Here is a 26,567-nt window from a genome sequence, read left to right as displayed (position 1 = left end):
AGCAGATCTTTGACTCAATTTTGTTTCTTGCTGAAGTATCCCTTAACACATTCTTGTCTTTTTCAATTTAGCAGAGACAATTGTCAAATTTGACTTTCGTATTATGATAGAAATCCTCAAGGACATAGATAAAAACTTAAAGCTTAAACTTAGAATTTAAATCAAACCAAAAAATATTCAGTTATACAATGCTGGAGCACCAATTCTCTTGGTTGGTGGTCTTTTTTTTCGGAAGTTGGGTTGCATAAAATGTATGATAAATTACTATATTTCATGAAATGACATAAAATCTGTGGCCCCCCTGTATCATCTTGGGGTCCCCAGTTTGAGAACCACTGCGCTACACCACCCCTACAATAGTATATATTTTTCGGGACCTTACTTCATTTAGCAAGCTCAGCTGTGTTATCACAGTGTGGGGTGAAAGAAAGAGACGCACAATCCTTCTCTGTGACCTCATTATGAAAGAGTGGGGCTATGTGTTAGGTGCTTGAGGCTTTTTAAGGTGTATGTGACTGTGATGGGGATAATGTGTTATTACAAGGGGATATGTTGAGAGTTTATGGCAGGCTTGCATAGTGTCAACTCTCAACTCCCAGCACGGAACTGTAGACAAACATTTCATTCACTCAGAACTGAAAGCAATTATTGTTCATGCATATGTGTGTGTTTTTGTGTGTGTGTTCTAAATGCTTTCAGGTGTTCCTGGACTCCCGGTAGATAAGTGCTACCTAGTGTTATTAAGAGAGTTTTTGATTTTTTACTTTCAGAGATGTTCTGTAGGCCAAAGGGGTTTATGTGTGTTGTTGAACAACTGCATCAGATGTGAAGATTAGTGTCGCTAAATTTTTCAGTTTACCCGTTGCTTTCTTTGTGGATGTTTTTTCTTGAAACTGAATGGATAACAATGGTAGAAGTGTACAGTATTTTGTAGTATTTTATAATGTCAAATATTTATTGGCAACAATTTAGAATTGATATAAATCGTGGCTCTTCTATTCCACTGTTGCCATGATGTTTGACATGAGACTAGTGGGTGTGGTGTGCTATTTTGTGCTCCTTCAGCAGATCTGAGTTTGGATTTGTATGGCCTTGTATGCCTGGGTGTGTCTGTATATATTCTCGGCCAGATGCCTGATGTCTGCCAAAATCAAAAGAATGTTTAATGAATCGCAGTCAAGGTGAGCAGGTTTAAAGTCACCTGCACTGGTGGTTTGTTTTGTTTTGTACTTTTATTTGATATTGTCTCAAATGTATTATTAAGATGTGTAAAATGCTATGGATAAATGATAAAGTTTTACAATATTCTGGTTTTGTCTTAATTGTCTAAACTGTACCATAACAGCTCACCACAACAAGACTTACAAGTCATTGTTTGAGACTCGTATATGAGTTATTAGAATGCAGAGGTAGCAAACACGTCAGTTATCTTGGCCTGTAGTTAATGCTTATAAGTACTCATGTTTGACACAGTAGAGATATGGGGGACATGTTTGACATGTTTTGTTTCCCAAACTTTATTAGGGAGATAGGAAAGTCTGGCTCTGTGTCCGGTTTCATTTGTGGAGTGAGTGAGGAAAAGCATGCCCCTGTTTGACTGGAACAAACAGTATTCACTGTGCGTTTGTTTGTCTGTTGCATGATAACACAGAGTAAACTTCAGAGTGCTGAGAATATAATAATACAGAGGAAGCGTCAGCTGATAAGACTCATGGTTTAAATGGAGGTCTTGGGTATTTCAGCAAAGTCACTTGTTGGGGTGGTATAGTCTATTGGTCAAAAACTGGTCTGGTTATCAAAAGCTTGCATGTCAAAATGAATGATCCACAAGCTGTTGCATTTATTCAGACCTACTTTTTGTGTAAATAATCTGTAAATGTTCTTTTTTAATGGGCAAGCAACTGGTTGTCTAGGTATTCAAACTGTACATCAGGTGTGTTGTGGATCAATGTCTGGTGGACACGCAGCTCCCTCAAGAATTATATCATTCAATGTGTGGAAAAGTTTTCTTTGGAAATCTGACGTCTTGGAGAGCCCTCTCAATCGGCTCGGTAAACACGTGAAGATTCCTGTGTGCTGTTTTAGACATCAGACGTGAGGCATTTCCTCAATAAACACATAATACATCTTCCTGCTTAAACACTTACCTTCACACCTTGGCTGTAAAATTCAGAGTTAAAGAGATAGTTTACCCAAAAATTTAAATTCTGTTATCATTTACTCACCTTCGAGTTGTTACAAATCTGACTTAAATAAATCAACTCTATTTTAAATAAACAATGTTTAATATTATAAGTTGCTAACCTGGACTGGAAGACATGAATTCGACTGTATAGTACTCAGAAGTTTCTTGCTGACCATGTGGTGAGGCCAGGAATCTGTAGGTGAAATAGGGTATGCCTACTCTCATACCCTATACCATTTTATCAACATATGTGAAGCAATATTTTGCCTATTTGCAGAGCCCAATGTATGGCAACTAGTCTACTGCTTTGCTGTTGTTTAACTGTTGTGGTAATTTGTTGAATGTCACCTTCATTCGGGTTTGTGTGTTGGATAATAAGGACCCTGGTGGCTGGGATGATGCATCAAAATAAAATCAATGTTGTATTCTGACTCGGGAGTGTTATTTCTCAAGGAATATCTGTCTGGAGAGGAGAAAACACTCCAGACAAATTTGTTGGACTTTATGTCTCCAGGAAAATGTATTGAAAAACACACCACCAACAAACTAGAGACTGTCCAGCTGGGATTCCAGACTTGAATTGATTCTTTAAAGTTCAAATAAACTTTATACTCTTCATATTATTTATCCAGATAGGATTTTGTTTCTCTTTTAAAGATGTTTCAAATGTAATTGTACCAGCCAAGCGTGGGTTTACCTTTTCAGATTATGTAATTTTAGACCAGTAGTAGAATACTTTTTAGCTATTTAGTTAGGTCAGAAAGCTCCTATTCACTACCACAAAGAAATTCTAGCATATCACACGTCTTTAAAATTCCTTGAGCTGGTTTGTTCAGACAAGAACATTGTGATCAAAGACAATCCAACAAGTGATTATCTCTAATAAAGGAGAATTTTGTAGCAATGCTATTTCGGTTACCTAAGAAGATTATGATGTTCACAGACTTTATTTGGCTCACTTGAACTGTGCGGTCTATAGTCAATCCAGCTTGTGCTGTTGTCAGATGGCCTGTCTTTTGAAAGTCAGAAGAATGTATCAATGATATTTGTAATAAGTTAGATGTGTTTTTTTTACACGTAAAAGCAAAATAATGTAGCTCCAGAGCCTGTATTAAATATCAAATACAGCAAAACTCTGATGTAATTCCCCAAACCTCCAGAAATAAACGACCGTTGTCATGTTCACATTTGTGCATTGTTCTAAAACTTGCTCTGCTGGCTAGAAAACAAAATTGCCTCGATTATTCAGTGGTGTTATACTTAAAGCTGCATCCTTATATAGAAAATGTGCTCCATTTTGTTAAATTTACTATAAAAGGCCTGTGTGCGTAAGAAGCCTCGAGAGATCGCAGAAAGACGTGTTTGCTACGTTGAACAACAATAATGCTCACCTCATCATGGATTTAGAAACAAATCCTGTTAGAACATGAGAAACCGGTACACACCCTTCTCAGGTGGCAGTCATTATGTCATTGGTAAAGGAACACACGACTATGCATGCAGTCCATGGGGACCGGCGGTGAGGTTATTAGTGAGATGTTTTTCTGGATCTAGTCTGTAAACAGGTGCTGGGGACAATAACAGCTCCTCATTGATCAGAGATGTAACTGTGATCATTCTGCTTTTCTCTTCATCTATTCAAGTAGAAACAGCATGAGATGAGGTAAAGCAGAGGCCGAAATGTGAACTGGCTGTCTGCTGTGTTCCTCATTTATTGATTATTTGAAATCTCGTCATGGGGTTCAGTATATATTGCTGCCTTAGAATGTTTGTGTCAACAAGGTTGAAATAAGCCACACGGTGACAGCTACAGTTGTTCAAATGCATAAATGTAAATTGTACATAGATTTTGTACATCGTACGTGAGCTTTAAAGGGATAGTTCACCTAAAAACCTTTACTCACTCTTTTGTCATATCAAACCTGTATGACTATCTTCCGCAGAACACAAAACAAGATATTTTGAAGAATGTTGTAAACTGGCCCCCATTCACTTGCATTGGTTTTCTGTCCATAAAATAGAAGTTAATGGGGGCCAGTGCTGCTCGGATACCAACTTCCTTTAAAATTTCTTCTTTTGTGTTCTACTGAGGAAAGAAAGTATTTAAGGTTTGAAATGACAAGAGGGTGAGTAATTGATGGCAGGATTTTCATGTCATGTCAATGGTTGTACTGTCAGTTTAATACTAAGAAATGAGAGCTAGATTGTGGGAGACGAATGCTGTGGACCTCTGGTACGACTGGTAGAAGTGTGGTAAGAGATGCAGAGAGGGAATCTCCAAACCCATCATTCATCCCCACATGAAGCGCAAAGCCTCAGGAAAGAGGAGAGTTCTTACCTTTCCCTCATTCCCACACCATAGTAGCTTTTTCTCCTCCCTCCATCACTATTTCTGCAGTGCCCCGTAAATGACAGGAAGTGAGGGAGACGTCTGGTGAAGGAAGGCAAACAATCAAAAGGGGCCTTTATGTTGAATGGAGGTAGAAAGTGAAAAGTGCCCTGTCACATGCATGCCCCTGGTCAGACTGAATTTACTGTTCACGTGCCTCCTTTATGGGGTGCTGCTTTGATCCAGGGTCTGTTTAATAAAATCAGGGTTTGGAATTATGGGTTGATCTCTATGGCCTGTGTGTGTAACTTTGAATGGCTGCAGTGATGATGAATGGCTGTGCTATTGGACTTGTTATTTTTTGAAAATGTATGCGTGTGCATAGATTTGTTGATATACACGGCGTCTCTGTTTTTGCTTTGGGGTACAGAGAAACTTCTCATGTTTCCTCCAATTCTGGTTGTGCTAAAGGTCCAGTGTATGAATTTTAGTGGCATCTACCAGTAAGGTTGCGTATTGCAACTAAGGGCTATTCACAACAGCACATCAAGATTGAAAAATCACAGTTCTGTAAGTAGTGCGCGTATAAAAATGCTAGTTTGGGATATATGATGTGTTAAAATGTATGTCTATGTTATCAAAACAACACAAGAGCAATTCATGTGCTGTTTGGTCTGCGCAGCGCTGCATGATGTCCGACAAAACTAAAATTTGGAGCATTTTGGGACCTGACAAGAACACAGGTTGCATGTCACTATGTCGTACGTGTCAGCCTTATGATTCGTACGTATAAATTTGCGTCTCTGGCGCGATTGGCAATCAAACTGCGTTCTGTGCCTGATCAACAAACAAGAAAAACTCAAAATATTTTTTTAAACTAACGTAATAGGGAAGTGAAACAACACACAGCTATACAGTATATACACAGAAACTATATATACATAATTTACCATTGCAAACAAAACTAAACTATTTTAATTGCTGCAACAGTTTAAACAGTCTCCTTCATGTTATGCATTTAAATCCACACTGCAGCGCAGTTGGCAATGAAACTATGGTAGCACCTGAACCACAAACAAAAAATACTCCAAACATTTTTCTAAATTAACTTGATACAGAAACTAAACTAAAAATAATTTGCCATTCAAAACAAAATGGAACATTTTAAAAGGGGTGATTTCATGAGAAACAGACTTTTTCCGTGTTTAAATGCTAAAATCAGGTCTCTTGAGAATCTGCTAACTCAGAAAACGTGGAAAATGACAAATCATTAACTTTTTTTATGTGAGCCTACCTCTGCAAGCCTGTGAGAAAGCGAGTGCTTCAGAAATTGCTCTCTTACTGACATAGGCAGCCGGTCTTATTATAATATTTCCGCCCCTTGTTCTGAACGTGTCTGCCATTTTTGTTTTTCGCATGTGTGAAGTTCCAAAACCATGCAGAAAGTAGCAAAGCTTACGAACTGTTCTGTTGTTGGCTGCACAGACCGACACAGAACAATGTTTTCAGCCTCATGGAAGACAAGAGAGCAATGGATTTATTTAGTTTTCAATGGAAATCATCCACACTGAACGAGGCAAAGCTGCAAATATTAGACATTGTTAGTACCGGTATTTTTGATAGCGATGCGTTTGTCTTGAGTATCTTCACTTCAGAAAACTGCGTGTATGTTTTGTAAACATGTGACGCGGTTCTCTCTCCCGAATGTGGTCGTGACCGGACCAACAGGGACCGGAGGGGCTTTGCGAATGCCCCCGGGGGAAACCGGTGTGCTTATCGAAAACAACGTGTTTGGTGTTCAAAGACGAGACCTTGTTTCTCGTTCGCTTTATGTGACACTACGTTATTGTTTTGTCGCTGGAAGCACAGGCTCACAGCGCTGGCTCAGTTTTCTGCTGAAAAGGGGGCGGAGACTAGCAGCTCACTTGCACTTAGAGACACAAACCAAAAGTGTTTCTCCTCATATGAAAAGCTGGGCATGTAGCGCATGGTATATTAAAAGATCTGTGGTGTTTTTTGAGCTGAAACTTCACACATACATTATGTGGACCCCAATGATTTATATTACACTTGTGTAAAACCACCCATTTAAAGTGAGGCGTGCTGCTTCCGGCTTGCGCTGTTCTGTATTAATTCTGAGCGTGTATTATGTCTATATTGCACCAAAATGTGACACTTGAGTTGAGCTGACCTTATTTATACAAACATTCAATCTTGACCTAGATTTCAATGACACTTGAAATAAAGAATCATTATCCACATAGTAATTTAAATGTAATTATGTTGTGGCTTAATGTGAGTGTGTTGAACCAACTCTTCAAGAAAAATTTGATAAACGCATAAGCCTAGCTTTCTCAGACAGTGTTTCTAAAATGGAAAATGAAATCATGTCCAATACCATTTTTTGGCAGTCAGAGTTCACTATCTAAAAAGTTTTAGGACTTGGAATGGAAAGCCAAATCTTAGTTCTTTACAGTGTGCAAAAAGAAGTGCTGTTTTCTGTCTGTTTCAGTCATGTTTGACAGACATTTTCAGCAAGTACAAGACTAGGTTGGTTCAAAGGTGTATACCTCCATTATGTTGTCAGCAATTTAAATAGTGGTTTAGCTCTGGCTCCTGTGGTATCCAAATTACTATGCAAATGCAACTCTAAGCAGAATTTCTTTTTTCAGGGAATAATTTGTAAATGTACAAAGGTGAATGATGAGTATGGAATCGATTTAATATCCACATTTTTATATTCTGTGTATTTAAAGTCTTTACATTAACTGTTTTGTCCAATTCACATAATGTCCCATAACACTCCACTATTACATGTATATCAATCTCTCTCTCTCTCTCCCCCTCTCGAAATTTCATAATCACATCCACTATCCTCCACAAATGATATTATATATTCTGATATTATGAACTCTCTCTCACTCTTTCTCTTTCAGGGTCAAGTGGAAGTCTGCGGTAAGCTGCAGGAGTCTCAGTGTGTTCAGAAGGAAACTGACTACTTTGTGGTCCTCGTGGGCTCGTCCCTTCACCATGTGACCCCAGCCCACAGAACTGAGGACCACGGCTCACTTAAATTCACTGTTCCGGGTGAGACACTGAATAACTTACAGGGTTCAGTTTGTTCATAAGCATCTTTCTTTGACCGTTAGACTGACATACATTTGTATTACAAGAAAGGAAATTCCTTACTGAAAACATGATATCACTTGCGTATGGTAAAGTGGTAGGGGATGTTTTTGTTTAGAAACAAATCAAAGGCGATCACTTGATGACTTTAAGTGTTGGTTTGGGAAATGGATTTTTTTATATCACTTGGGCTGGATTACATCCTGTTTTTGTATTTTGACTTGACATGTGACAACAAGCAAGACAGAAATACACAAGACAATATTGTGATGTATAAATACACTACCATTTGATAGTTTAGGGCCACTTGACTGAAATGTTTTCTTAAACTTCTCTTAAAAACTTTTTAATCTGAAATCATATGTCTACTTTTTAAAATGAGTTGCGCTCAGAAATTTCTTTCATAACGAAACAAAAAGAAATAAAAATGTTTTTGATATGGATTGCTTGGACCAATGATTTTAAGAAAAAGCAGTAAGAACCTATAAGGAATGGCAACTCCTTCAATATTGTTTGCAAAGAGTATTCTTGATCTTGATGCATGTTTGCACATGTATTTACATATATATACTCGCCTAATTTGATGTATTATTAAATCTTTGTATTTAAACTTCGGCCAAACTCTTTTTCCTCCAAGGTCATGATGTTCCAGAGAAAGTGTCTTTGAAGTTCTACAGCTGTGGGAGGTCCAGCAGTATTTTTCCCATCAGCCCCCTCTCCCATTCACAAGAGCTGTTTCTGGAGTACATACAAGATGAGGCTCAAGAGGTGGCAGAGCAACTGATGACCTCTGATCCCTTGACCTCCAGTAACCATGAAGAAATCCTAAGGAAATACTGCCCAGAGAATGAAATCTCATCTCAACAGAATCATTTACATAAGACGGGACAGCATGAGACAGATGAGATTTCTGATCCGAAGGAATTATTTCAATCTAAAATACCAGATGAGACAAAACGGGGGCTATGTGTTTGTGATCAGGGAAATTACAGCCTGAGAGAAGGAACAAGAACTTCTGAGGTTGCAGAGCACAAATGCACAGCAGGACAACACAATGCTTTTGATAAAAAAATCACACAGGCCCTGGCTAACTTGCACTTTCTGGAATGGGACGGCCAAACTAGACGGGTGAATCAAGGTCAGTCGATTACACTTTCTTTTGTTCCCTTTCCTTCCAGTACTGCTAATCCTTCTTTTGTCCCTGTTTACACTGGATTCTTACTGTTATGTACAAGTACATTTGGCAACTTGTCAAACAAATGAATTCTTAGAAAAACAAGGAATCCTTCAATGCACCATATACATGACTGTAGTCATGTGATTCATATTTTGGAAACACGGATCACTGTTTTAATCACATCTTGTGATCTTTTCATGACACTTTACACAGTCGCTATTTAAATTTTTTTCACGTAAGATGCGTCTGTGTTAAAGAAATTACATCCAATTGGACAATCACAGAACTATTTAAACGTATAGAGCTCTGTAGACTGTGTTATGGCTTGTTAGTTGATCACAGGACTAAATTCTACAACCCTTTAGTTACAACTGAATAACTCTAAGTAATAGTGTTTTGTATTCATTGCACTCATCAAAACGAGTGGCTCTGAATTCCTGGACAGATGTGTAGTACCACATGTTTCAGAATAAGATCCAGCACTAATCATTATATATAAAAAGTCACGTTGAATTATCTTTTAAGAAGGCTGGTGTGCTTATATTACTCGTACAGTTAGAACTGGAGAAAGAATGTTTGACATGTGCGTTAAATAAAAGTAATGATTTAGGATTTCCTCCACATTGCTATTTCAATTTAAAATGATGTGCAAGCTTTTTTGGGGATTTCCAATTTATGTAAACACTGATGTTGCATCAGAGCAGTCAGTGAAGATGAGTGTTGGGTGGAACAGCATGCTTCTCATGTGACTAAAAGTCAATGTCAGGCATATACTCTGAAATAGTAAACAATAATATGACTTATGTTGTCCATTTTTTTTAGATTGCTTTTCATCGTCTTTGATGTCCTTAGTGTCAAGGTGTAAATTACTTTTGAATTTTGTGATTACTTGTGTTTTAGTAGGCAAATTAGATCATCTTTGTTTGTTTTCAGAAGCACAATTTGTTTTACTTTCATTCATCCATATTTAATTAAAGTAGAAGCATTCATCTGAATTAGGAAAACAAACACAGAGTAACATCATTTCGATTGATCCTTACATGTATAATTAAAAAAAAACCTCTTCCACAGTTTCACTCCAGAACATTTTGTAAAGGTACTGCCCCAGGAAATAAATTTATTCAACATGTAGGTTGTTATTTACATATACAACTATTTTTATCTTTACATTTTTTTCTTTATTAAACTGTCACTGTGGTAGGGCGCAGTATGTGAATTGGAACGGATACTGTGCTCATTCCATCATGGAACATTAACTAATTTCTTAAACAGTGAGAAGAGGGAAAGATTAAAAAAAATTGTCTTTAGCGCACAGAGGGGCCCCTTACATAACACTAGCTGTTGTTCGCGGTAAATTGCACATCTAAATTAGCATTCATTTCATTGCTTTGTCTGTGGAACGACGTGTCGGTTTCAATTTATGACCCGCTTTTTAGCAACATTCTTGGTACGATCTGGGAAAGAAACTCACATTTTTCACCAAAATAATGTGATGCAAAGTGTTATCACTTCGCTGGACATTCAAATGTCAGATATGTGTGTATATTTACATTTTGATGCATTTGGCAGACGCTTTAATCAGCCGCAGAAAAAAAGTGACCGCTCTAAATTTTTATTTCAAATCAGCATTTCTAGAAGTATTTTGTCCATTCCAGTCCAGTATCTTTTGGATTCAACAAAATCTAAGCTCTGGAGTGACATAAACTCATCCAACAGTAATGTGAAAGACTGACAGCATGACAAGAAGCATGAAAACTGATAAAAAGCAATGTCATCGCATATATGAATATATATATATATTTGTTTTATTTTTATTTGATATTTGGGAGAAATATTGTTAATGGTTCACAGAATGAAACAAAAATGAACATTTTACCTAAACCCATACCTATAAATAGTCAATTTTAAAATCAGAGAAACGGTCTCTGAAATGGTCTCTTTATTTTTTCAGTGGCTGTATATATAGCAATTGAGCTACAGAAACACAGATGTCTGTTGTCTCATTATTTAAAAAATCAAATTACTCTCGTAACTAGTTCTTGTGAGATGAACAATCGTTAAATTTCACAAACATAGCAAATCTAGCAAGGAAACTGTTCAAGTTTCGGCAAGTTTATCCAAATTGTAGAAGGGAAGTGCTTGCGGTGAACAAGAAGCAGTTGGAAATGTCTCACCTCACTTCTCTCTTAAATCAAAACAGCTGTGTGCACGATCAACTACCCCACTCAAGAATCGCAGACATCTGTTCAATCAATTGTGTGTTCGCGTGTGTGCATGTGCGTGTCGTGTTTTACGAACACACCAGTCTGGTTTCCTCATGTCCCCAGTTCCGTGCTTCTGTCAACACCCTGTCCTTAGTTTGACTAATCTCACACCTGTAAAAGGCTTTATCTGCTCGACTCTTTTTATCCTGTACATCCTGAAGTACATTCATGAACATGGTTGTTTATTCTGAGAGAGTTTGGAATTCATTATGTGTGTGCCATTGTTTGTGAGTTGGGGTATTGTAATGACCTGATGGGCAGGTTGTGACCTAATTTCTCTCTGGTTTCTCTTACTAGACAAACATGTGACAAACAGAAACATTGATAAACAATTAAAGCTGTGTGAAATGGCTGAGAGACCTGCATCACCAAATGTGACCCTGGATCACAAAACCTTAAGTCTTTAGTAGCACAGGAACATTTTTAGTAAAAGCCAAAAATATTTTATATATACATATATATACAAAATTATATTTTTTTCTTTTATGCCCAAAATAATTTGGTAAGTAAGTAAAGATCATGTTCCTTTGTAAATTTCCTACACTAAATATATAAAAACTTTATTTTTGTGTGTTGATGGTCTGCTACAGTGCCTGTGATTAACAAACTTCAAAGGGAATTTTCTCAATATTAAGATTTTTTTCACCCTCAGATTCCAGAGTTTTAAACTGCTGTATCTCCACCAGACATTGTCATATACATCAGTAGAAATCTTGTTTATTTAGCTTTCAGTTGATGTAAAAATCTTAATTTTGAAATAAGACGTCCAGGGTCTCAAAGAGAATTCGAAAAGATAAATTAAATTTTAACACAGGTTACCAGGAATCTCCCCTCATCTGTAGAACGACAGGAAGTCCTGCCCTAAACTCACGTTATTGGATGAGCCATTTGGTTGTCAGGCCACGCGTTGAGTCGTTGTGTTCACGTTGTGTTCACATTAAGCTATTTGTATTTGTTTTACAAATAGCTTAATGATTTTCTACACACACAAAACCCACACATGATCTTTCAGAATAACATATTATTCCATAGTGCAGAAAACACCAGGTGTGAAATGTTTATATACACAGTATAGAGATTAACTCAGTGTTTGCATTTTTAACTCATTGATGTGAAAGTGTATGAGGGAATTATGGAAACCGTAATTTTCACAGGGCTATGTTTCATTCTCATTGTTTGTTTTATCCCAGAATACATTTTATCAATTTGTGTTGTTTATTCATTTTCATTTTCTCTCATAATGTCAGATCTTCAGACTCTTCTTCACACCGTCGGATGTTTAGGATTTTCCCACCTCTGCCACTTCCTCCTCCAGGTGTCTGAAGGTCAGGGGATGGTTCCCACAGTCAGCGTGGAAGAACCAAGTTTCCTTAGGCTGGCTGAAAAGCACAGAGACCCGACGGTCAGCAGCGCTTTAACAAAGTGAGTCATTCAATCCAGTATTACACAATACACTATAATTAAAGCCAGATTTAGAAAAGATTCATTAATCATGGATGTGTCACCTTAGTGATGTTATTGTTAAAGTTTACAGTAACAACTTATTCTGACTAAGTCATGTTATGATCAGTATCTCCAAGCCCGTGTGGATGTGTCAGGTCTGGACCGACGGTTCGCACCAGCTCCGTTTCTGTCCTGTCATGGACTGGGTTTGCCTGTCTGTCAAACACAACACAAAAATAGATGCACAAAGCAGCATCCAGCTGTACAGAGACCAGTGCAGAGATACAGAGACGCTCACACTGGTGAGTTTACGTTTGCATATGCTATTAATTGTGCTTTAAATTGTAAACTTTAGACTTTTTTTATCTCTAAGGTAAGAAAAAGGTTTTACCATAAATTCAAAGGTAAATAATTGATGTTTATAGCTTCTGTCTGCAGTTTTTGCCTGGTTTATCTCTTTCACTAAACAGGGTTGAGCCTGGTCTGTTTAATGATATAGGACCTCAAGGTTTTTGTTGAATGAAGTGTAATTGAGGCCAGTAGGGGGTGCCCACCCCATGTTCTGTCTGTATTAAAATGCTACGGTATATCCAGTAAAAAGGCACTGGTACTGACTCAAGATACTGAGTCAAAACTAGTAATTAAAAATTCCAGCGCTTTTATTTTGATAAACCGCTGCATATTCCTAGCATCCATCTAGCCTCAGTTATGACAATTTTGGTAATCCTCTTTGTAGACACAGTTGTGCAATGTCAACTAATAGCTGTTGTGTAGTGTGCACTGCACTGTCAGCGTATTCACGTGGATGCTACACCTTATCCACCGATAGTGGTTCTCTTTAAAGCATTGTACATGTGATATAAATGTCTATATGAAAGTCATAAATTGATATATTTAGCTTAGTTATTTAGCTACAGTAGTGTCATTAAACAGAGCTGCTTATCGGTTTGATCAAACAAATAATCCCTCCCCAAACTCCCACCATAGTTGTCTGTGCACATTAAGTCGGGGAAAGAAAATTCCATAATGATTTTACATAAAGTTACCTCTAGATAAACATACATGTTTCAGACCATGTTAAGTGATGTGAGAAAGTGGTTTTATGAGTCTTTAAGTGTGGCTCATAAAATGAAAGTCATAACTTTAGAAACCATTATTACAGTGTCTTTTATTGCTTTGAGAAGCAGACTGGTATTTCATGTATAACAACTGTTGACAGACAAAACAAGAACGCCCTGCAGGTTATCTTTGCCATAAATCATGTACATGTGATCTTGAACTCATTATGTAACAAATCATACTTCTTTAAATGTTATGCATGTAGAAGTTTACATTTGTGCATTCGGGAGATGCTTTTAGCCGTGTGTTCTGTGTTATGGATGTGACAAAAACGACACTTTTTTTTTAAGAGACTACATATATTGTAAAAAATAAACAAACCAAAAGTAATAAAACCTAACAGGTGGAGAAGGGATGCCTCTTTTTAGAACATAAAACAGTTTCTTTGTTTAATTTTTCATGTGTCCATATATGAGAAATATATTCCGTTATGGATGAGACGATCCAAAAAATGGTAATTACCTTACTATGAAAAATGGGCCACTAAAATTTTCACATGGGCATTTCAACCACCAAAGGTCGACATCTGTGCAGTCAATATAATAAAAACCTTTTTAAAACATTTGACGCGGCTAAAACGTATATTATTGTTTGTTTTAGATGTAATACAATGTGAATACACGATTTAAGGTTAAAAAACGCTGTATTTTCCACGTACCGTGCATGTTTGTATCTAATCTTTGCTCCGCCTCTCTGGAACACGCTGATATTTTACAAAGCTCAGCGCTCTGAAAAGTGAGGTGTGTTATGATTGGCCAGTTCACTAGTGCGTAGCGATTGGTCGAATACTGCATGGAAATGTAATGCCTCTTACCATATTCGGAACAGCAGGCTGCCCCGGTGACGGTAAAATGAGATTTAAAAATCAAGTTGTGTTATGAACAGACGTAGATTCGCGGGGGTGTGGTTACACGAGACGTTTCAGGCAGGTCTGGGTGAGCATTCGCTTCTAGATAAAATACATATTTTGTTCCGACACTTAAACATTTGCAATTTTACGTGTCTAATACATGCTTGGGCAATTAATAACACACCAAAGACAAAAACTGATTTTTGGGCAAATCACCCCTTTAAAACTTTTTTTAAAAAGCCAAGCTGGATAATAGCACACCAGGAATGATGCATTTTCTTTATAATGCATTTCTTTATGATTTATCCCATTATTGTCAAAACACAAATCTGTATCTCTATCCGCATTCTGTCTGGTGTGTTACAGGTAAGGCGTCTGAGGGAGTCATCTGAAGGGAGCACAAGCATATCTGATCTATTTGACAGAGGTGAGTCGACTCTGCTTTTCTCCATCCCTGAGGTCTTTGTATTTTACATTTAAATCACGATTGTGTTTGTCTGTCCACATTTTGGGCCGTGTACTTATTCTATACTGTTTTTTTTTCGTGTTTGTTTTTGCTACACATTTTTGCAGAATGTTATGGTAATCTTTAGCGCTATTTTATTCCCTTCCCCGTGTGTACCCTGCCGATCACTTAAGTCAAAAGGAGTCATATGTAGCTCTTAACTAAGTTAAAATACCAAAAAAAAATACATTTCAAGAGCTTTGGCTAAATACGACCACTTCAGAGACTGGGTTTCATTAGTTATAAGTCATGGAAATTCAACTTTTTAGACAATGAAAGTCAGGGGAGAGTGAGGGAATTTGACATTTGGCTTAGAGTGGGAACCCTGCCTCTTCTTGACCCCGAATCTCCTAACACCATCCACTTTTTCTCTGTCTATTGCTGTGAGTTAGTTCTGGCAGGGTTGTTAGAGTACATTGGGTGAATTTGGCTCACTCAGGAGGACATTGTGGTAGAATGTGGGATGTGGAATACACACACACACACATACACAGAGCGGTCTTTGTGAGGGACCTCCGGCTGGTTTCCCAAACATGTCCAGTATGAGGAGACACATTCCTCTTGGGTGGGCTCAGAGAGAGTGAGACACTGTATATTCAGAAGGGTTAAGAGAGAACTAAGAAATAACCAGCCCACAGCTGGACTGATAAGGAAAATTGAATGATGTCAGTTCTATTAAAAGAGAGAGAAATTGCCAGCTTCATGTGTTGACAGCCAGAACCCCTGCAGGTTTAGCCCCTGTGACCTCTCGACCTTAATGTGTAGACACTTCCTGTCAGTGTTCACCATGGTGATTGTGGTTTTTCAAACCGATAGGCGTGTTTGTGCTTGCTGGTTTCTCTCTTTTTTTCATCTCAAGTTTAAAAAACGTGATTTATCCAAGCTTGTGTCCAAATGGATGTGACTTTACATATTGAATCATTTCTGCTTCTCAGATCAGAACAGCCCGCTGGAACCTGAAGACCGTACCCTGGTGGATAGTGTGAGTTGAATCTTTCTTTTGCGTGTGTGTCTAAATTGATTCTTGGAATCAGTACCTCAGTAATCACTTGGTCTGTTTCAGACCTGCCGCACGTGCTCTCCTGTGCTTGTGGGTTCTTCAGCTCTCTAAAAGACAGATTTTAATACCTTTGTTCTTATTTTCTTCTTGAAAACAGTGTGCAAAGCTTGTTTTTGACGTCTTGTTTTTCAGGTCTTCGAAGAACAGCTTGTTCTTTGTCTTGATGAAGAGGAAGACGATCTAAACACGTTTTACACAGGTAAAGATACATCCATCCATTTAATCGCATGTTCATTTTGCTGCTGTGTTTGTCTGTCACTACTTTTTTGTGTCTGGGTTTAGGAAAATTGTCGTTTTTTATGACAGGAGTTTATTAATATCTTTCTCACATTATGGTTTTTATCCCACATCCTCTTACAAGCTCACTATTACTGTACTGACCAAGTATACACTGAATACTGGTCATGTGCAACGGTCTGATGTCTGATCCAAAGATTTGATGTCAGGAAGTTGTTTTTGCAGCTAAGTTTTAGTTAGCATTAATTTTTTTGACAGGACACAATGGTTTCAGCGCTTAACTTTTACAGTATGTGAATACAATATACTTGGCCTGTTATATTTCAAAAGTATGTAATTTGAACACGTTAATGAACCATGAAGCTTCAAATTTAACAACAGTTCTTTCTGGTTCACGAAACTGATTGGCTGAGAGCCATGCGATATGGATCACCACGGGAACTGACAGTTGAACCGATTCACTCCGCCACTAAACTTGCTCAGACTATGCTGTCCTTGCAACTGCTGCATCACTCAGTCTGAAGAAGTTAGACAGCTAGCTAACAAGCAAACAAACAAACACACACGAAGCAGTTTATCCTTTCCAGAATGTTTACTTCTGTGATGCTTTCTAATTTTTTTGTAAAACTGACATACAATAAACAAGATATGAAATTACAAACTGCTCAATAATAACGTTACATATAAACGCGTGCACTGCCATCCGCAAATGGCTGTAGATATGCGATAGGACTTTCTTATATTCATACATATCATATCGTATCAATCACACTTTAATTTCCAAGAATCAATATTATGTTTACACATAATATGAATGCTTTTAGATAGTGAATAAAATTACAGGCATATCTTTCTCCAAGGCATTTTTTGATTTATATACCCACGTGTGCCGACTACCTGCCCTGTCACCTCGTGCCTCTGGCCTAATCACAGCCATCCTAGTATAAGAGCACTATATACACTCCTACTCAGGGCCGGATTATCCAATGGGCATTATGGGCACTTTGTAGCTCAGTGGTTAGAGCATTGCGTTAACAACGCACGGTTGTGGTTTCGATCCCAGGGGATTGGACATACCTATGTACGCAAGTCTGTCTCTTGATTCCGTAACTTTTACAAGCCCTTTAGCAGCTTTTGTTCAGGAGAAGTACAAAGCGACGAATCTAGCGACTTTCATATAAACCTTAGCTTTCATTCAGTGGGAAAAAGTTGCCAGTGCGTCCCCGCGAGGGCAAGGTCTCTCTTTCCCCACGCAGGGATCGTCTCAGTGAACGGCAGGAAGGGCAACACATTCGTAAGGTGACTACTGAATGAGATAAGAACAAAACAGCGTTTCCAACAAACTGTCACTGTTATTGACTGTTTGAATGTAAAAGCATGAACACATTTTGTCTGTAAATATGTATATGGTAACCTAGATAGAGGCTGTGTGATAGAATAGCCAAAACCGACCATTTGTTAGATGTCGCGTTAGTCAGAACACAATAGAAACTAAAAATACGGAAATGAGAACAGGCTTATTGTTGTAAATATAATCTTAAAGCTAAATTAGAATATACCCACGGTTGTCTTTAAAATCTCAAAATGTAAGAGTTTTTTTTACATGTATTTGGTGGTGTTTCTTTGGCAAAAATGAATTTTATATTAATATAATGTTGATTAGGTGTAATTGCCTTACTTAACTGATTTTTTGCCTTCGTTATAAAAATGAGTGTTTTTACATACATTGCAAAATGTTTACTTACACAAAGTTAACAAATGGACAAATACTCTTATAGTATAATCATTGACAAAGTCTGCCCTATAATTCTTAGAAAAATGAACATGTTTATAAGAAAATATTTGAGAATGACTTTTAAGAATATTCTTGAGAAAGTTCTTATATTTTCTCTTAAAAACAGTTTTGTGAATCTGCCGTGTTTGTGTATATGTGTGAATTATGGAAGAATCTGATAGAATTAAATTAATTGATAGAGGTGTGGTGATAGTGTGTGCATGAATATGCCAGTGAGTTACAGTATGCAGGGAATTTCTTGATATTGTTGTTGCTGGTCCAGAAAAGCATTGTTGCAATCATGTGGTGTAAATCCAGTAGGATGTGTACAGGTGTTGATATTGTCCTTCAGGTTGTGATTGTTTGTAATTTGGCCATGTAATCCTGTATAAAATAGGTCTTTCCTACCGGTAGAACCCTATAGGCTAAAAATGTATCGTTCGTTGGGGGGGTCTACAAGACACTTGTGCCCAGGGGCCCCTGAATTCTTAATCCGAGCCTGCTCCTACTCGAACGATATTGCATTAATATAAATTATTATCAAGTTAACGTGTTATGTTTTTTATTTTCTTGCATGTGGATGCCTTTTTATTTCTAGTCATTTGTTTTATTGTATAGCTATAATTTATTTTATAATACACTGTTCAAAATACACTTTATCATCACAGAATAACACCAAGTCAGTTAACCTTCAGGAATATCAATCAACCCGGTAAGGAAGCATAAGTGACTGTGAACTATTTTCACTTGTTTTGGTGCAAATAAAAGTGACAACAGGTACTTTGGAGTGGCAACAGCAAGAGTGGTCTGGGGAGGACCATTCTCAGAGGGTCTTACAGACCTCCGTGTGCTTTGAAGTATGAAATTATCAAATCTATTGTCAGATCTTATCTTGTCAAATCTTATCCTGTCAGACCTATTGTCGGCCCTCCTGGTGTATGATAATGCCCAACCTCATGTGGCCAGAGTCTGTTGGCAGTTTCTGGATGATGAAGGCTTAGATGACATTGACTGGTCGTCGCGTTTCCAAGGCGTTAATTCAATTTAGAACCTTTAGGATCTCATGTATCCAAAGCCATCAAGTAACACCATAGACTGTCCAGGAGCTCACTTTTAATCTGATCCAAGTCTAGAAAGGAAGTCCCTCATGACACCATCTGCCATCTCATCAGGAGTATGCCCAGACATTGTTGGGAGTTCATTTAGGCATGTGGGGCCATTATGAGTTACTATGATGAAATTCGGTGGCTTTTGGTCGGGGTCAATGAGTGCAGCCATGACACGTCAGAGAGGATCTGGCCCTCCCGGCTGAGCCTGGTTTCTCCCAAGGTTTTTTTTTCTCCATTAATCAATCATTGGAGTTTGGGTTCCTCGCCACAGCTGGGCAATCTTGGCTTGCTCACCGGGAGACTGCATTTATTTATTAATTAGATATTATTTATTAGAATGATCTTGCTCGTTCTATAAACACCATGTACTGTGCTGTGTTTTAACTTTTCTGTTTTTCCTGTTTGCCCCTGTAAAGCTGCTTTGGAACACTGCACATTGTGAAAAGCGCTATATAAATAAACTTGAATTGAATTGAATGAAATTCACACATTGAAAACGTTCAAAAGTATAGTCAGCCAGTATTTCCATTTTTTACTGTGATTCCTTCCCTGAAAGAGTTTGTTTTTGGCTTCATTGACCATTTTCACATTATTTTGTTCTCACTACATTATGCGAAGTATAGAAGTGAAGAGTTTTAACCTGGATATTTCGTTAATTGAGATCTGATACAGTGTGATTTAGGTGTTCCCTTAATTTTTTTGAGCAGTGTACATTTTGCTTACTAGACCTTGATATAGATTTTATTCTGGTTGCTTATTAGACCTTTATATAAGATTATTTCAAAATAAGAAAATGTCACAAAATTTGTAAGTGCTTCACTTCTGAATTCAAGAAATTCCGTTGGCTCGATTAAAATCCTGTAAATTTAGGGAACAGTTTTGCCAATTGAAAATTTAGATGCAACAAGTCACTCGGAAATTGAGTTGAGATCTGATTTTTTACAGCATCTACTTTTAGTTTATATAAATACTCTCCCTCTTCCAACCACTACATTGTATTACTTGTACAACCCCAATAGCAGCATGGACTGGCAACTGAACTGACTCATTTTCTATTTAAATTAAATTGTGCATAAATTTTGTTCAGACATGTTTTGTTTAGCTTCTTGTCTGTGGTGCTTAATCAATGAACTAAGTCATGTGATGCCTTCACATTTTTGGACACTGTTATTGCTGTTTTAAATATTGTTGCGGTACTTCTGACACCTCAGATGTCCAAGGTCACTGTTTTAATGAAAATGAAACAAAAACACTGTACTTTTTTAACGTTTAAATACTTTGTTGTGCTTGTTATAGGTTAGATATTTGCAAAACCAAGTGACGAACATAAATAGTGACCTATAATTATTTATATCACAAAATATGCAGATACAAGGTTTCAGGAGGACACCAGCAATATGCTGTCCTTTTATTAATGCAGTTCAAAAAGTGAAGTTAGAAAGATTTATAGTTTAGCAAAGGGAACAGACAATGGGGGTTTTTCTCTTTTAAATGAAATTGGCACTTCCATCCATTCCCTGTCCTACACTCACTCATTCACTGTTTTAACTGTAAAGTGGCAGGAATGTTAACAAGCGTAGATTTTTTAACTTGCACAAAGGCTGACATTTAACATGACGCTTTAACAGTTAGCTCATCCCACAGAACGTGTTCCACATTCAAATTGAAATGCCATTACTGATTTCTCCCTTCTACTTGGTTCATACAGTATTTTAGCAGAGTTCTCCCTACATGGACATGTGGCTTACCTTGTGAATGAGGCTCACTGTGGACTTTCAAAGGAAAGCTTTCACAAACTTTCTGCATGTTCCCAATGTTCACATGGAAAAATTATAATGAGTGTACTATAAGTCACTTTGTATAGTGAGGATGGCTAGGTCACCTTGTTCATTTAAGTACGTTTAAGAATATGACTACCTTAATGCAGCTAATTTATACACCCATTCATTCATGCTGTGCTCATGCAGTCTATTTTATCGCTGTTCTGTACCTCATTTCTCATTTAAGCCTAAACACACACTCGCATGCACAGACGGTTAGCCACTAAAAACTCCGGAGACAGAAGAGGGAGGGAAAATTGGGGATGGAGCCCAGAATCTGTAAAAAATCTAAAAGAGTCTCACCAAGAGGGACGTCTGTACACGAACCCCTCAGAACTCTTTGTCTTGACAGTCATGCTGTAAAGGAGTCTAAAATCTTGGAAGTAAAGGAATAAAAACATGGACAGGAGGATGAAAAGAAAATAATAAAATCTAAAGCTCTAAATGGACCGTTTTGTTAGATGCATTTAAGAAGGTTCTTCTCTGTCATTGAGTATTCTTAAGATAGCTAGATTCATAATTATAAAGATTAATTTCACTGCAACATATGCATTTAGTTACTTCTATCATTTACAGAAATGCTGTCCTGCGTTTTTTTTAAAAAGGAAATTCCTTGTTGCCTTTTGGGACATTTGGTTGACTAAGCAAGTCTGCTGTTTGGATTTTTGGAGCCCATGTTACTGCTGAAGGATCCACACAGATGCACACTATGTGGTTCTCCAGCGGAGACTGGAAGTCCACCACATGAAGAGTCTAATCCATCTCGACTCAAGCACACACACACACACCTGGATGTGATCCTAAGTTCCACTCTGGCTGGTAATGACATTGTGTTTCTGAGGAATACGATGGAGTTATTACGGGGCTTGAGAGTGTTTTTAGCGAGATTGATGTTGAGTCTTGTTGCATTGAAGTTGTGTTGCATAAATTAGGGTGCTGCATTGAGCCCGTGTTGCGTTGAGCTCATGTTGGGTTAAGCCCCTGCTGCGTTGAGCCTGTGTGAGGCTGGGTCCGTGTTGCATTGAGTCCATGTGAGGTTGGGTTTATGGGGGTGTTGTCTGTATGTGGTTGAGTTTGTATAGGGTTTGTTCAGTTTTGTAGGATGTTATCTGCATTAGCTTGGTAGTAGGTGTAACGTCTGTTACTGTAGACGAACACAGGACTTTTAAGCAATGTAGATGTTTGGGGCTTTTCCAATATAAATATATCTCTTTTCAGTCAACATGTTAAATGGGAAACTCTTGGCCAATTGAATTAGTCTTCATACATTCTGGTGCATGCTCTTTGTTACTGTATGTTGTGGCCAGTTGTTTGCTATTCATTCAGAATTATTTTTAAAATCTAAGTAAATGCATATTGCATGTCTTCTCTTTAGGCAATGGTTTTACTATTGTTGTTTAGTTTATTGAGTGAAACATTACATGTCTCATTTTGAAATGAGATGTGTTTTTATAAAGAATTGTTTACATAGTAAAGATATGTTCAAATTTTTCACAGTTGTCTTTATTTTTGTTTCTGAGGAGCTGAGAGGAGGTGTGTCTTTCGGCATCCCAGGACCTCACAGGGTTTTATTAGCATGTATGGTTAATGATTACTAAACCTTGGCTGACCTTCAGATTCTTATAGACATCTTAGTTTAAAAAAAAACTCTGTCGTGGTCTCCCGTGTCTGAAGTCAGTCCTGACTCTGCCTGCAACGAAAAAAGTGGGAGTAGCGAGCATAGAGCGTAGAGCGTAGAGACCGAACCCACCTTCTCACACACTCGCACACACAAACACACTCAGACACATCGGTGCTATCTCCTGAAGGCTTATCTGTGGAATCTGGGTTTTTGGAAAGGTGTCCTCCAACTCCTGCGTTCTCTAACTCCACGGTTACAATAATATTATGCGTTTCTCAGAACGGAACTGTTGAGGGAAATAAAAACATGGATTCTGACTCAGACTCTCCGTTTAACTACTCGTGGCCATCCTTTCCAAAGATGAGAATCAGAAGACGGACACCAAAAGCAGGTAATGAGAAAATATGGGAGAGAAAACCAACTTTTAACATTGAGCAGATTGAAATAGCCGATTAAATGCAAAAAGTAAAGCAAATTAAATGTTTCACGTCGAATGTTTTCGTCTCATTGACTGTAATGGTTTTGGTTCAGATGCTGGCTTGTACAGTATTAAACAGTGTTGTAGAATTAAAGCTGAGTTTGTTGTGTTGGCCTGTAGATCATTAGAAACTTCATTTAGCAATGAGTTACAGCATTGAAAGCTGAAAATAATAAAAAATCTGAGTTTCCAGCAGTTTGTTCCACAGTTGTTTTTATATGGTGATAGAGAATTACAACGATCATTTCAATAATGCTGTTCTAAACATTTTTCATATCAATAATGTGCATTGATTTATAACCACGATTAGATGTTTGTAATGTTTATTCATTTGTAAATCACTTCATGAATGAATACATTTATTGTAAACGTTATGTGATACCATGCTACCATGACAACAGGTCTCTTCTCATAGAAACCTGGTGAACGCTTCAAATGGCTCATAATCTTATGTCAGTTTCAAGCAGAACTGCATCATCCAGTCTTTATTTGTGGTACTGGCATTAAAAATGAAGTAGTAAATCTGCTTTTGTGGTGAGGGGATTTCAGTACCTGAGCTGTGTTTGTGTTTAATGCAGATGGGATTTCCAAAGTGATCTGAGGGAGTTAAGCCTGTGTGTGTGTGGAGAGGAATGAGTGAGTTGATGTCAGGTTTTGATTTTTCCGTTGTTGTTGGAAGGCTTTCACACGCATCCTTTATGACAGCGTATGGGGTGCCCCTCCGAGTTATCGGAATCTCGGCTTCATTTAAATGTACACGCTCATCCTTTGCCTAGACACATGCAACTCATTATGTGCCAACGTATACACACTTTTCCCTTGAAATTGAATCTTGCAGTGTTTGTGTTTATTTTGACGTAGGCTGAAATATAAGAAAGATCTTGTTGTATAAATGGAGTGGTGTTTTCTTCTTGCATATAAAAGTTAGTAGGAATAAGACAAAAGTTGTATTTCCAATGCACCACGTTGGCAGCATTGGCAAAACTTTTAAGTGTGTTTGTGTCCCAACATTTTACTGCTGTATAGGAGACTTAATAGATTTCCCTGATTGAAGTGACAGCTTGTGACAGTGGTTTCTCTTAAAATGTCTTGAAACAAATAAAAATGTATAAATGAGGCAATTATTGACAATAAAAGTAAATCGCTAAATAATATTACTATTGTTAAAAATGTTTATATTTCAATTATGAAAGTTTACAGGGTTTGGTATCTTGATAGACAAAGCACACTGTGTGACATTACTATCTACAACTTCAAGTCTCCATTTTGCTCTCAATTTAATTTTCATTGCTGTCTAGGAATGCATATTGAATGTAGGCCTATATTGAATGTGTTTGGCCCTGCAACACTTTGCATGTATATGTAGGAACTTCCCATTTAACAGACAGGATTTCCTTGACAATATTGAGCCAGAGAACATCTCAGTCTTCAGATAGATGGACTGAGTCTCTTTGTGTATTTTAGAATCAGAGATACTGTTTACATTTACATTTAGCAGACGCTTTTATCCAAAGCGACTTACAGATGAGGGAAACAAAAGAAGCAATTGGAACAACATAAGGAAAACACAAAGCATAATGGCAATAAAAGAAAACTGGTCTCATATGGCCACATACAGTATGCAGTATATATTTTGTGCATGTTTAATGTAGATTAAATGTAACACAGTTCTTACATCCACAATGTATCACTGATACTGATGTCATCCCTTCTAACTATATCCAGTACATTAACCGAACACATTAATCACACTTATTTACATGGGTTCAGTTAACAATATCACATCAATTACATATTTCACAATGGCCCAGTTTCTTTTTCAGTCTTTAAATAAACATTGTTTTGTTCTTAAGTATGTACAGTTGAAAGAAAAAGTATGTGAACCCTTTGGGCTTACTTGGATTTCTTCATAAATTGGTCATAAAATGTGTTCTGATCTTCATCTAAGTCACAACAATAGAGAAACACAGTCTGCTTAAACTAATACCACACAAACATTATATGTTTTCATGTTTTTATTGAACACAACATATAAACATTCATAGTGCAGGGTGGATACACATACTTTTTCTTTCAACTGTATATAAAGCTGCTAAATTGTCATAATTTAACTAAGGCCGGTCAATGCAGCAAAATGTTCTGGTAACATTACAATAAGGTTCCACTTAAGTTGATGCATTCGCTAACAAAGAGCAAAATACTGTTGATAAATAAAACCTTACTGTATTGATTTATTCAACTTTATGTTTAAAATGTTGGTAATGTCAGAAATACACAGGGAAGTATAGCATTAAAATTCTGCCATTGTTTACAGACCTCTATTGTGGTGTTTTTATTATGACACAAATGACGGTTCATAGTGGCAATGGATTTTCAAGCTGTCAACAAAAAAAACACATTAAAGTATCATAAAAGTCAATGGGGTTGTGTGCTATAGTCTACATCTTTAGAATCCCGTACGTTCGTTGTACAAATTTCCCCAGGTCATGCTTAGTCGATGTTTGCCTCCATACTGTGTTTTTAAAATGAGAATTTGTCATTACAGCTTTATGTACTGTATTATGCATCTTTCAAAAGTGTTTTGCTGAAAATGTATCATGTGCAGCGTTTACAGTATCATACATCCGTTCTGCAACCTGACAACATTTGGTCAAAACAAGTTGTCGGGATACATCAAGAGCTACACTGTAAAAACAACTAGTAGGATTTTTTTATATTTTTCTTTGCACAGTTTTTTAAAGTTAAATTTACTACAAATGACACAAAAATAAGTAAAGTTTACTTTAAAAAACTATTCAAAACTTTTGCAAATAAATACTTAAATTCTGTCATCATTTACTCACCCATAGGTTGTTCCAAACATGTATAAATTTCTTTGTTTTGCTGGACACTAGGGAAGATATTTGGAAGAATGTCAGTAACCGATCACAGCCCCCATTTACTGAGAATATGTTACTTCGTAACATACTTACATAATTTATCCTCGTAACAATTTGCATGAACAGTTTTTAAGTAAAATTTGCTGCTATAATTCAAATACATCTTACTAACCAGTATAAATTAAATTCTACATTCTAAAGTACATTTCGTTTTTGTTAAAATATCAAGTAAATGTTTACTTAAAGTAAAAAAAAAAACGTGCCTGACTCAAACATAATAATTTACTTTCATATTGAAATATACTATTTTGTACAACATAGATTGTCGAGTAAGAAGAGACTGGTTGTCTCTGTACCGGCATTAGCTCAATAACAGCTCAATAACACACTTCATGACTAATATCGTGCCTCCATCAGCCTAGCCACAAGCACCGCTCTTCTGAACAACGGTAACAACTTAAAAAACCCAAACTTAATTACATACTCTGCTAAATCTCAACGAGAAATCGAAACAAAACACGAAAAACACTTAAAATGAGAGATAATCTCGAAATATAATCTAATAATAAAAGTTAGTCTCGATAATCTCCT

The 26,567-nt window shown here is 37.2% G+C and overlaps 1 protein-coding gene across 6 annotated transcripts in view; it reads left to right on the top strand.

Moving 5' to 3' along the window:
- Window positions 1-26,567, top strand: part of arhgef28a (Rho guanine nucleotide exchange factor (GEF) 28a) — a 54,445-nt gene that overhangs the window by 4,399 nt on the left and 23,479 nt on the right. For 5 of the 6 annotated variants that reach the window (XM_056747246.1, XM_056747247.1, XM_056747249.1 and 2 more), the window contains exons 3-9: window positions 7,451-7,601; window positions 8,278-8,778; window positions 12,329-12,503; window positions 12,652-12,826; window positions 14,860-14,920; window positions 15,934-15,980; window positions 16,191-16,257. In XM_056747246.1, coding sequence (XP_056603224.1) covers window positions 7,451-7,601; window positions 8,278-8,778; window positions 12,329-12,503; window positions 12,652-12,826; window positions 14,860-14,920; window positions 15,934-15,980; window positions 16,191-16,257 — 1,177 coding nt within the window. Of the gene's footprint in view, window positions 1-7,450; window positions 7,602-8,277; window positions 8,779-12,328; window positions 12,504-12,651; window positions 12,827-14,859; window positions 14,921-15,933; window positions 15,981-16,190; window positions 16,258-22,842; window positions 23,011-26,567 lie in introns of those variants that run through there. The other variant, XM_056747251.1, reaches the window with a different exon arrangement.

The sequence above is a fragment of the Triplophysa dalaica genome, chromosome 4, assembly GCF_015846415.1.
Source record: "Triplophysa dalaica isolate WHDGS20190420 chromosome 4, ASM1584641v1, whole genome shotgun sequence".
In the NCBI taxonomy this organism is placed as follows: Eukaryota; Metazoa; Chordata; class Actinopteri; order Cypriniformes; family Nemacheilidae; genus Triplophysa; species Triplophysa dalaica.
Note: the sequence above shows the minus strand (reverse complement) of the source record. Positions and strands in the feature narration are given on the sequence as shown.